This window comes from Apaloderma vittatum, unplaced genomic scaffold (assembly GCF_000703405.1).
Source record: "Apaloderma vittatum isolate BGI_N311 unplaced genomic scaffold, ASM70340v1 scaffold43101, whole genome shotgun sequence".
NCBI lineage: Eukaryota > Metazoa > Chordata > Aves > Trogoniformes > Trogonidae > Apaloderma > Apaloderma vittatum.
The window spans coordinates 8,615-21,000 of record NW_009699229.1 but is presented as its reverse complement, the minus strand read 5'-3'; the positions used below and the strand labels follow the sequence as shown (position 1 = coordinate 21,000).

Here is a 12,386-nt window from a genome sequence, read left to right as displayed (position 1 = left end):
CCTCCTCATTTCACATAAATAAGCAGAAACTGCTTTTACCGGTGTAAAATGCTGCTCCGGTTAACGTGCCCGTGTTTCTGTTCCGGCAGCTTTTGCTGTGTCGACTTAAACCGTGCTGATGCCTGAACACTCTAAAGCTGGACGTGTTTTCAAATTGCTTTTCTGCTTGGGTACTTTCAGCATAATATCACAGTTAAGAGTGCTGAAGTACAAACGGAACAACAACTGGTACCTGTTGCAGGCATAAATGTGCCTTCCAGAAAAAAAAAAAAAAAGGGTTGCTTGTCTAATGGCGCTTCTAGACACGGACTCGTTCATTATTTTAACAACCCAGTTTGTTAAAAAGAATCACATCGAATAGCAAATGTATCTGAAGGTATTAAACCCAGTTCCCAGATACAAAACATAATACAATCACCCAGGGAAATATTTTAATCTCCTGCCACGTGTGATCAAACAGTGAAGAAGAAAAAGGCTGGTTTGTGTTAAAAAGCCCGTAGCAGTAAAAGTTATTTGAAAATGCTGGTAGTTTGTTCAGGTTTTCAGGAACTTGTGAAACGGTTTGTGCTCAACTTCAGAGTTCCTAGACTGCTATCCAGCTGTGTTCCTAAATGAACCCTAAAATTGACACGTGCTCTGTTTCAGAGCAGTGTAAATCATCTGTTTCAGCTCAAGTCTGTGGAGTTGTTCCAAATTTATACCAAGACAGATAAGATCCACATGCAGTCCATATTAATTTTTAATAGTAGTAAACACATGTATCTTCTTGCATACTGTAGGTGATATCTGAATAGATAATTTTTAAGGTTTTTAATCTAAAAGTGAACTCTATTGCTATTCTTTAGTGTAGTATAGTAAGATCCTGTGCATCCAATTTGCCAATATACCTTACTGTGTGAGTGTTACTGGTCTCAAGTCCAGTGATTTGGATAACATAGTTTCTACTGAACTGCAAGGCTTTTGTGTTAAAGTCTTAAAGGTGAAGGGCTGAAATCTAGTGTGAGCAACTGAAGAGGGACAGCAAACAAAAATTCAGTAAGTTCACTGTGGCAAGTTCTTTGTGCCAAGGAAATCCCTCTTCAGTTTCTCACAACCAACTTCCTGCAATAGCAAAAGGTGTCTCTGAAGAGGAACATAGAGTAGCATAGTACAACAGTCGTACAACAAATAGTTACTCTAGCATTCTTGATATTTGGACAACTCTCCTTTAAAATCACCACATTCAAGCTTCCAACATTTGCCTTCGGAGTCTCTTCCAGGCTTTAAGGAACGAAGACGGATCCAGAATCGGCAGTAGGTAGGGCAAGTTCAGTATTGCAGCACACAATTCTCGCAAGGGTGACAGAAGTGCCGGGCTCCTTGCGTTCAGCTCTGCATAAGACCTACAGCCGCCAGCAGCCCAGAGAACACGGAAGCCGCTGCTGGTGGCTTGTCTCACTGTTTCTTCGTTCAGGCGTGTAACTTCAGCGGAAGGTGTCTGCCCTTATACATCTATGTCACTGTCTCGAAGAACAGTGAGGCACATTTTGTGTCCCCTGAGACACTTTGGGAAGTGGAGACGCTGTTGTTGTCTAATTGGCAGAGCTCTCTGCCTCGAGAGGGCAATTGCTTTCCATCTCTCATCCAGAAACCCTGAAACTCAACGTGTTTTACCTCCCAAAATAGTGTAACGGCCACCAGGCTAGGAGCTGCTAGAGGTGCTGACACTTGTCCCCTACCTTCCTGTTAAATTTCTTCGGCTTTGCATGAGAAACATCAAGATGATGAGGTGCAAAGAAAGGGTGGGCATTGCCACCCTGATTAAGGCATTTGCTTGGGAGGGGGCAAGGCTTGAGTTTTGGTTCTGTTACAAAGCTGCTTGCATAGTTTTGTGTTGCAGATTTGTGTCACACTCTGTAAGTAAAGCAGCTTTTCATCCTCTTTCTGAAGCCGGAAGTTATGCTAGAGGAAGAACTCACTTGAGCACACGTTTTAATCCCATCCTGGTTTTAATAATACAAAATTGACGTTGAGTCCCTTAAGGGTTAGACTAGGACCGAGAGTTGTGGTGTGTCCTCCAAGTTCAAATAGTGCAGTAAGAGAAGAGCAAGGGGAGTATCCAGTTCAGGAGACAGGAGCTCCTGCCCCTCTGCCACGTGGATGCAGCAGAGGAGATGCAGTTTTGGAATCGGTGTTTCATCATGTTGACTCGCTTCTATCGTGTCGTGTAGCAGCAGCTAATTAAATTCCTCTCTCAGCTGGGTGCTGATGCTCTGGGGTGGGTGTACAGCAGCAACTGCAGTTTTAAGAGGAGTCTAAATATATAAATTATTACTGGAAGTGCAGTAGTTTTAACAGTGCAGCATATTGGTATCGCCATATTTTATGAATTATCTTCTGACTTCGTGAACTACTTGAGCTGGTCCTGCTCTTCTCTAAAATCCTAAAACAGCTTTATGCCTGTGTTTTGCTTTTCAGTCTGAAAGGTTCCCAAAGCATTCAGATTATCGTAAAATCATTTAAATGGGATCAAAAGGATGTAAAACCCAGTTCTGAGGAGAAGTGCCATGTAGCAGTGTAGGGGAGAAGAAGACAAAGCTGTAAGAAGTGTCCCTGGATCTTCATGATGCACCTTCTGCAGAAAGGGCTTCGATATTTTTAGGATCTTGCATGTACTTCAGCATCATAGGAAGGTAAAGGAGAGGTTCAGCTCTGTGGGCTCTTTAAAGTTAGAAGGATTCTTTGTACTGTCAAGTCCTGTGCAGCTTTGAGACTTTGAGCTTGCCCTACTTATTGAAGGAGCAGGACACAAACAAAGTGCCTAGGAATCAAACATTTCAAGCTAGAAAAGGTGCGCTTTTTTTCCTTACAAGAATTTTGGTAACAAATTAAGTTTCTGAGTTAGTCTAAAATATGCTAGAGTAACTACTTGTTGTAAGACTTTTGTCCATGCTACTCTATGTTCCTCATCAGAGGCACCTCTTACTGTTGCGGGAAGTTGGTGGTAAACATACGCAATGTGTAAAGGCTTTGCAATACCGCTTGTCTCATCTGCAAGCAGGCTTTGCAGCTGCTTGTTCAATTACAAGTTTCCATTTCTTGCTGGGCTTGATAGAGGCAAAGGCCTCAAGAGGTAAATTCACTCTATTTTTTTACGTCTTGAGAGAGCAGTGTGGAGGCTTTAGCTGCAGTCCAGGCATGAGGTTCTATTTCTGTTGCGGTTTGGTGCAGGAATTTCCCAGAGCAAAGACAAGAGCTCTGCTGAGCTGGGGAGGAAGCAATGTCTCATCCGTTGTGGGTACTTGCTCTAACTGGCAGGAAGCACATGCAAAGCCTCCAGCAGGGTTTTTCATGTCTGTAATGACACATGCACGGCAGCCTGAGGCCTTAAGAGAAATTTTAAAGGCCAGTATATGCAAGAATAATTTTTCATAACTTTGAAAGGGTGGGTGTGCCTGAGGAAGAAAAAAACCCCAACTTTTTAATTAAAGTGTGCCCTCTCCCCGTGTTCTCCTCTAATGTTTGAATGTCTGTTTCCCTTTTTTTTTTTTTTTCCTAAACATAATAGTGAAAAAACATAGCTGGCAAGCCAATAACCAGGGTATTCCTGTGGAGGCTGCAGAATAACAAATCAAGGAGAGCACAGTGCATTTCTGTGTGCCTGTGAGGGCTCGCCATGGCAAGTTCCATGTTGATCCTAAACCACGATGCCCTGTTCACCCTCAGCCATCACTTAAGGTCCCGCCCTGCCGCAGGGCCCAGCTGCAGTGATGTGAGGTACACAGCACGTCACAGAGACATGCAGGAGTGTGATCTTTGCAAAGAATTAGCAAATTTTAGGTGAATTCAGCTGAATGGAGTTTTTTTCTTTAGAAAAACCAAAACAAGCAGGGTCTCTGATGTTACAGTGAGGTGAAGGCGGCAGAGGAGAGTCACAGATATGTTCACACGTAGGCATATATTTAATTGATTCTCCCACAGCATGATTTTTGCTTACTGGGGAAGGAAAACAGCTACCTGTGCTTGAGGAAGCACACTTGGGGAGTTTGCATATACATTCAGTTACTGCTTAGGTTCAGCCCTGCTCCTTCATTTTAAAATTCCTCTCGTAGAAGACCTAAATCTGTTTACAAATAAGCTCTGACCACAGACTGAACAGCTCTACAGAGGAAAAGTCTCCCAGGCCCTTTTTTGCCTGAGCAGCACTTAAGGACAGGGGGTGAAAGGGGTTGTGTTCAGTGAGAAGGATGTTGATGTTTAGACACAGCTCTGTCTGGGTCCTGTTACAGCCTCAGCAACTGAGCTCTTAAAGAATAGCTTCCTCTCCTTCCACATGAGCACTGCAATCATCTGACCGTAATCCAAGTTAAGCAATTACCATCTAACCTTCCCCCGGTGGTCTCAGTGCTCTACCTTGTTCTGTGCTCTGTACTTGAAAATCCAGATACACACGGAGCTGCATTTTATACAGCAGCAGTTTCTGCTTTATTTTCTATTTGCTTAAAAAAACCCCGTACAGCTGGTTTTGGAGCTGAAGGTGCAGTTCACTGGGGCATGTCTATAGTTTTTGATTTGCAATACAGCATAATTGTGTCACGTCACTGAAGACACCTCTTCCATTATCCCATCCAGGAGAGTGGGAATTCAGCTGTATGTTCTCATTCCAAGCAAATGAACATGTTTCTTCCAAGGGGACAGTCCTGTCTGCCTCACAAATTGCCAGCAATAACTGGGAGAATCTTTTGATTTTACAGGCTACGTTGGTAGAAACTCAGAGGCATAAACTTGAGCTGGGAGAAACATACACAGCAGAGGAAGTTAGGAAGAAAAAAACCCAAGTTTAGCACCTGACACCTTTAATGTATTTAGAGGATTATCTTTGCCACAAAATGGCAAATTGGTTGCAAACAAGTATGTGGATTTGAGAGAGAGTAAGAAGGGCTAAGCAGTAAGGTCTTTGCTCTGAATGTTTATACAGCATGCATAATTTTGTCAATTGTCTATTATTTCTGGATTAAACTTTGAGGGATCAATCCTTCTTTGTTCTGCACCTCACTCACGGAGCATGCTGCTCTTGTGGGAGCTCAAATACAACGTGGTCCAAACCTAGGATTCCCATTTTACAACTATCTCAGGCAAACTGAGTACTGGTTTATCAGTAGGGATTGCCTTGTTAAAACCTGTATCTCAATCCATTGTTTAAATTAAGGAGGGGAGCAAAGTATTGTAGAATTACTGGCCTTGTGGTATCTGCAGTTCTTCAGGTTGCAGCTGGAGATGAGTATGTTGGCTGGCGATGAATATGTGACCTGGGAATGAGACAGGTTCCAGGACAGGAATCATTGGTACCAAGTAGAGGCACACCCCAATTTTCAGCATCCCTTCACTGCCAAACTACAGATGTTTTAATCGATAACTGTCAAATTCCTCTTGCTGATTTTTCTTGTGAGCAGCAGCTTGGCAACTGGCAATAAGAATTGCTTCTGAGTACTTAGCAGTTGGACAAAGCAAGCTTTTTATTACAACTTGCCAAGAACATGTTTTGTATTTGAAAGTATTGCTTTCGTCAGTGAAGAGGAATATCCTGCATTTAAGGGAAGAAATTATACAAGTAGGAAAACTTGCAGTCTGCAATTACAGTAACATTGTCCTCGATCTCACATATGTATTTTTACATATTCCCATCATACTGCTTGTTAAGGACAGAAATTTCTTTTATCCCAAACATTCTCTGTGTTTCAGGACAGGAGGACTATGACCGGCTACGACCACTTTCTTACCAGAACACGAACGTCGTGTTAATTTGTTACGATGTCATGAACCCCACTAGCTATGATAACGTAGTGGCTAAGGTAAGAGGCTTTCTCAATTACTTCAACCTTTTAAAAGAATTACATACACATGATAAATGACAAGATGTCAGATTAAAACAGCCGATGCTTTTAGTGTCCTGTGCTCTGGGTGTGTAGATGCCAAGGTCACGGACCTTAGACCTGGAGCTCACCTCTCCACAGCTCTAAGTGCTCAGAACTGAGGATGGCTCTGCAGTTCACTAAAAAGATCTAACACCAGCTGAAACTGCTGCTTTATCTCTAGCGATGTCACACGACCAACGTTGCACACGAGCATTTTAGATGCAGGTCTGCTTCCATCATGTGTACATTTTACTGCAGAGGAGAGATGTAAGCAACCACTTGTCTGCACGACAAGTAGAAGTGTTCCTGCTTATAGCACCAGCAAAACAAAGCAAGATCTCATCCAAATTCTGCTCTTAAATATGACTTTAGAGGAGCTTTTCTGAATTTAAACAGATGTAAAATAACCACTTTGGCATAGCGACAGATGCCACCTGTGTTTTTATAAAGCAACTGACTTTGGGTGGACTTTTAAATGTTTCTAATGTAAATAGTGCATGTTGGGCTCCTAGCACTAGAGTAACAACTTTCAAAACTCCGCAGTGACGGCATATATTAAATGCTAATTCTGTTTCTTGGCTCTACTGTTTTGGTTTCAGGGGGGAAAAAAAAAAGCTAATTGTAAAAAATTTTGGTTTTCTACCATCAGTGGTATCCTGAAGTGAATCACTTCTGCCGAGGAGTCCCGCTCGTACTGATCGGCTGCAAGACAGACCTTCGGAAAGACAAAGAACAATTGCGCAAGCTCAAGGCTTCTAAGCAGGAACCCATCACTTACAACCAGGTACGTAAAAGCACATTTAAAGTGACGTCCTCCTTGCAAGACATAAAGCACGCTTACTTCAGTGGCATTGTTCATCACAAGTACAATCACAGATACTCCAAATTTAGGAGATTGCAGTGTCCAAATAAAGGAATCATTGACAGTCAGCACTAACATGGGTTTCTTCCTTTTTGGAAGTGGCCAAATCACCACTTATTTTTAGCACTCAAGAGAAATTTGAAGAGTGTTTTGCATATCTTGGGGTGTCTGAAAGGACACTGCGAGCTACGCCTTCGAGGCTCGTTACATCTCATTCTTGTTTCCTTTCAGAGTTGGGTTATTACTATTAAAAATTTGTAACTCTCGCCAAGTTTGCTGGACTCTGTAATTTTTATTAGCGTACATTTGTCCCATCACTGGTACTTTGATCAGGATTGTGGTAAAGACAGGCTTCTCTAACATAAGAGACTTTTCTTTGAAGTCTCTAAAGGATAAAAAAAGATCTACATATTATCAAATGTTTTCAGTTTTAAGTATTAGAAAGCAGTGAGACTTACAACCAGTGTTACACCACTGGCATAGCTGTCCTAGGTAGAGGAGGAAGAGTCGGTGATGGAACAACTTGCCCCTGTCACATGGCACCTTTCTGCTCTGGTCTCCTACTTTTTGTTGTTGTGGTTTGATTTTTTTTTTAAACTACAAAGCCATCCTCCTCCGGTCATCTCAGCTTACTTCAGCTTTTGAACCGTTTGAGACCCAAGTCTGGGGAACAAGGTTAAGTGCACTAGGACCTTGAATGAATCATTACTTTTTCTAAAGAGCAGGAATATAACAGCCAACTGCATCACCACTAAACCACGCTGGGACTTTCCGTTTGGCTGCCTTGCACACAAGATGAGAGGCCCATCCTGTTGCTTTGTGAGCCGCTGCAGGTTGTCCCTCATTTGCATGCATTCCCTTCATCACTCTTACACGTGAGGTTCAGGGCAAACAACACACTTTTGGCGAGTCTGCTGAGGCCTCATGCAATTAAATTCCCGGGCCCACACGATGTATGAACTTCATCTCCTGTGAGAGCCCTCCCATTTGTTTTTTCTCCTTTTAAATATACGTTACCTCAGTCTTTTACAGCTGGTGGCATCTTGAGTCGCACAACGTGATGCTTCCAATGCCAGGTGCAGAGGAGCTGAACACTATTGCCAGCACTGCAGCTTGCAAACAACTGGAAGGAGACAAATTTCACTTAAATATGCTGAAGAAAAGTCCCCCTCTAGAAGCCTGAGTGCTCAAGTGATCCCACTCCCAGGGCTTATAATGAATAAAAGCAGAGTTTGTGAGCTGTGGGTTGCAGACCTGGAATTCAAACTCCAAAGCTCACAAGCGTTCAAAGCTGGGTTCTGACTCTGCACTGGCAATAAAAGGATCACAGGCAAAGTAAGAAATCACTGTGTTTCTGTCTGTAGTGATTTCGCACAACCAGGACTGCATGCAAACATTTTAGATTCTAGTCTGTTCCCATCGCATGCATTGGGGTGAGGGTCAGAAATGCACGTGTGAGGATTTCAGCTGAGTCCTTGTGGTGCTCTGAAGCGAAAGTCAGGGTTCCTGCATGTGCACCAGCAAAACAAGGCAAGACATTGGTCCAGATTCTGTCCTTGCGTGTGACATTCATTACTGAAGTTGACATCACACAGTCACATAAGGTCAGGCCTGAAAAAAATAAGTGCCGTGTAGAAACTTTATCCTCACTTAAGTATCTGCCTGAGCATTTCTCTGAAACAAATCTAATGCTGTGAATATTTTTATACTATCAGCAGTCTGCATCTTAGAGTGTCTAATGCAGTGAGCTGTTAGGACAGGCTCTAGATCAACACAGGGAACACAGAAAACCCTAGTTTTTTTAACAGTGCCTCTGTTTATTACCAATGCCACTTAAACTCTAGCACTGTACTCAGAGGCAGCTTCTTCCTGACCTTCACAATATGAAAATGTAAAAAATAATTCCCTTCCCTCCCCATCTCACCTTCATTTTCTCCTGTGCGAGGTTGACATCTTTTCTTACCTTTTGTTCTTTCCAGGGTAAAGAAGCCTGTCAGCAGATTAACGCAGAAGTTTACTTGGAGTGCTCAGCAAAATGCCGTGAGAACATAGAAAACGTTTTTAAAGAAGCAACAACCATTGCACTGAACGCCATGAAAAAAGCCAAGCGCCAAAGGAAGCGGAGGGTGTGCTCGGTGTTGTGATCTGGACTGCACGGGAGCGTTGGCTGCACGAGAGCCAAGCGCATCCGATTTTAAAACCAGCGTAACTTTAAAGACCCTTTTTTCATTACGTTTGTATTCCTGGAACAATTTTTATTTTCAATTTTTAAATATTTTTAGTATTTTTGCACTTTTGTTGTGCTGCTCTCACAAGTTTTCGAAGCTTTTGATCGAGGTTATCTGATGGTGCGTTCCCCCGTTCATCTGGCTTTTGCTCCTAACTGCAGCCAGCCACCAGTCAGGACTCACTATTTAAACTGCAACAAACAGCGACTGCTACTACGTAACTTAATGGATTTTTTTCCTCTGCAACACAATTGCACGTTTTACAATAAACATACAGAGCTTATTTAATACGTGGCAGCTGTAAAATCGGTGCTTGCTATGTTCATTAATTGATGAATTCACCGCTATTGCCAGAGATTAAAATTTTCCCTTTTGTGACGAAGGTGTCAGTTGTGTTTAAGGATGAGGGGTGCTCCCACTGCACCTCCTCGTACCTGTGCCTCAAATCCCCTCCTTCTCTTCCATGTCCCATGCAGCGAGATCTCAGATTTCTAGAAGCGATCACCAGTCTGTAGCCATTATAAACCAAACCCTTGAAGGGGAAGGAGGTTCTGCAGCACAAGTGTCGCTCACAGCTTTCTGTGCAAGGCAAACTACAGCCCATCCTACAGGACATAGGACTTGCAGAACAGTGACAAGACACAACCTTTTGCCAAAAAGTTTAGGTGGTACATGCCCGGAGCCTGCTGTCAGACAACCACTGCACATCGTACACCCTTCATGCAGCTTCATCCTCTGTCAGTAACATGAAATAACTTTTTTTTTGTTCTTTCTTCTCCTGCTTTGTTTTGATTTAATTTGTGAATCCCTACAGGCTTAAAATGGAGAATCAGAAAAAGTTCCAAGTTGGCACGCGCCTTCGACTATAGAAAGATCTTAAGAATTGTGCAACCCCACCTCCATCACCTTACCCAGTAGGAAACTGAAACATCAACGTGCAGGAAGTTACCTCATTTACCCTGAGCTCCACAGGGTGAATCCTTTCTCGCTTTTTCAATGAGTTTCTCATCCTGCAGAACTCAAGTGACTCACCATGTGCAGAGCTCCCCAACCCTGGAGAACCAGGTCCAGTGCTCAGATCCAGGAGGTCCTAGCATCCCTCTCAAAATAAAACAACTTACATTTAATAAATAGAGAGTTCAAAAGATTAAAAGAAAAAAACAAAAAAACCACCCCAGCCTCATGGGGTGTGCAAAAGTTAACATGGCAAGATACAGCCTAGCTAGTGTAAAAGTTGTTCAAAATACGCAAATTGCAATTTATTGTTCATGCCCACAGGACAGTGACACCGTAAGGTAACTTTGCTTGCCTCGCAGCAACAGAAGAACCAAAGAAACCATTTCAAGTCCATAGTGCGGACGTATTTCTTCCCGAGCACGCTGCGCGGGAGAAGGGCATCATTTTCAGAGTGCGCTCTGCCGAAGCACGTGCCCGACTTGGGCTTTGGGCTGGCTCAGAGGAAGCCTTCGCCATCGGGCAAGGCGCTGCCGAAAGCCGCTCACTGCTCTGCAGCCGGCACAGCACCCAAACCAAGCTTATTTGGGTAAGTAAGTTTAAGTTCAAGCAGCACAAGGAGTTAAGCAGGACCTTAACTTGTCCTCTGCCATCCTCCTGAATGAGCGTTTACATTCTCTTAATTTCCGGTACAAGCGCAATATCTAAAAGAAAGTATTTCATATTTCTGCTGAGCCTGTCCTCCCTTTGCCAGAATGGCACTGAGAGCAAAAAATACTGAAAATAGAAACCAAAGTGCAACTGCGCCCATTGACACTAATTGGGGCCATTTTAAGGAGAAAATACATCTCAAAAAAACCAAGCCAAAGGGCCGTGTGTTTGTTATCATAAAGGGGCTACAGCAGCTGTGTCTCAAGTGGTTTGGTTTAGGTTGTTTCCAGGCCTGGGCAGATGGCTTGGTCTCCCTGGAAGAAGGCTAGCAGACTTCCCTGCCCCTTAAAAAACTGCTCTTGCTTGCTTGGTTTTTTTCAAAAGAGAAGTTCTCTTCTTTAAATAGCTTTTTAAAAGTGTGTATAGCAGCAGTATGGTACAAAGATGGACCTTTTTTTCACAGTACATAGAAGTTAGTATTGCCACTGAAAATATGTCTTAAACAAATGCCTTTAAAAACAGCATTTGGTCTGTATTACCGATCAACCTGGAGTGTTTGTAAACCTTTGCAAATCCCATACCCATCATTTAAATAATAAAACTGGAAAGTGTTTAAATATCATTCCAGTATTGGAATTACAGTAGATCCCACAGTCTCCCAATGCTGGCGGTTCGCTGGGCAGGTGCATGCTGCTCAATATACAGGAAAAAAAACAAAACGGAACAAAAAAAAACAACAAAAAGCAAATACATTTGGTATTAAATAGACATAAATAGCAGGAGTGCGGACTGGAGAGCCATGCTTGCGTTAATACTGAGTCTGTGCTGGCAGAGTCCGTATCCTTCGCCAAACATGGGGACGGATGAGTCCTTCCGAGCCCGTCCATCGTGCAGCTGGGGTTTAGCAGGATCTGTCCCAAACCCAGCACGCTGGGGAGCATGGCAGGGGCGGGGAGGCATCACAGCTTCTTCATTTTGTCTTTGTTTTTCTGGAGTTTAGTGTGCACCACTTTGAGAGTAGTGAGGAAGTTCCCAAGGAAGAGCAGCAGAAATGTGAAAGCCAACACAAAAACCTGAGAGAAGGGAGAAGAAGGGTGAAACAAATACAAAAAAATAAGAAGTGAAAGCTGAGGGTACTGCTTTGGCCGTGTTTAAGGGATGGGGCATGGTTGGCAAGTTCAGGGATCTCTCAGCACAGAGATCCAACGTAGCCAAATTCAGATCCATGCACCCAGCTCTGTGGGTTAACACATAAGTTTATTTCATTATCAACACATAAGTTTATTTTTCTCCTGATCATTTAAGTAGCATTTACTACTTTTTAATATTACAGCACAGTACATTCAACACCTTTGGACTCTACCAGACAGTAAAATTAAAGCGTTAAATCCAATCTAGTGGATTAATGTTACGCTACAATCATCAAACAGCAGTGGCACGGGCGTGGGCAAACAAGTTTCTGCGGGAAGGTGTGTTCCTCCTGAACAAAGTGAGCACAGCAGTTACAGCAAGATCTAACCAAAATAAAGATCATCAGATGATCTGCACCGCTGCACACAAAATGTGCTCCAAGCTATCCAGCTTGGAGCTGGAAAACGGACAGACAAGCAAGTGGAAGGATCCCTAAAAATGGGGCAATAAAGTGGATACTGTGTTTAAGTGATTCACTGCCATCATTTTTGTTTGTCATCCTATTTTTGTATGTGTAGCCCATGGAACAGCCAGAAAGAACCAGCAGCTGAGCAGCCGTTGCTATTAAACGCCCGTATCCACAGAGAGATATTTACCCACACGTAT

General features: G+C 43.1%; 2 protein-coding genes across 2 annotated transcripts in view; one reads left to right on the top strand and one right to left on the bottom strand.

Moving 5' to 3' along the window:
• Positions 1–5,721: 5,721 nt before the first annotated feature.
• Positions 5,722–8,900, top strand: RHOF (ras homolog family member F (in filopodia); the record flags this gene model as incomplete). The annotated part of the gene is made up of 3 exons (XM_009878279.1): positions 5,722–5,831; positions 6,544–6,678; positions 8,736–8,900. Coding segments are annotated over 3 exons (410 nt in total), but the record flags the coding sequence as incomplete, so codon positions are not given.
• A 2,648-nt stretch (positions 8,901–11,548) lies between these two features.
• The window catches only part of LOC104280592 (transmembrane protein 120B-like), a 7,549-nt gene continuing 6,711 nt past the window's right edge, over positions 11,549–12,386 (bottom strand). Inside the window, exon 11 of the mRNA XM_009878278.1 lies at positions 11,549–11,662. Coding sequence (XP_009876580.1) covers positions 11,549–11,662 — 114 coding nt within the window. The remainder of the gene's footprint in view (positions 11,663–12,386) is intronic.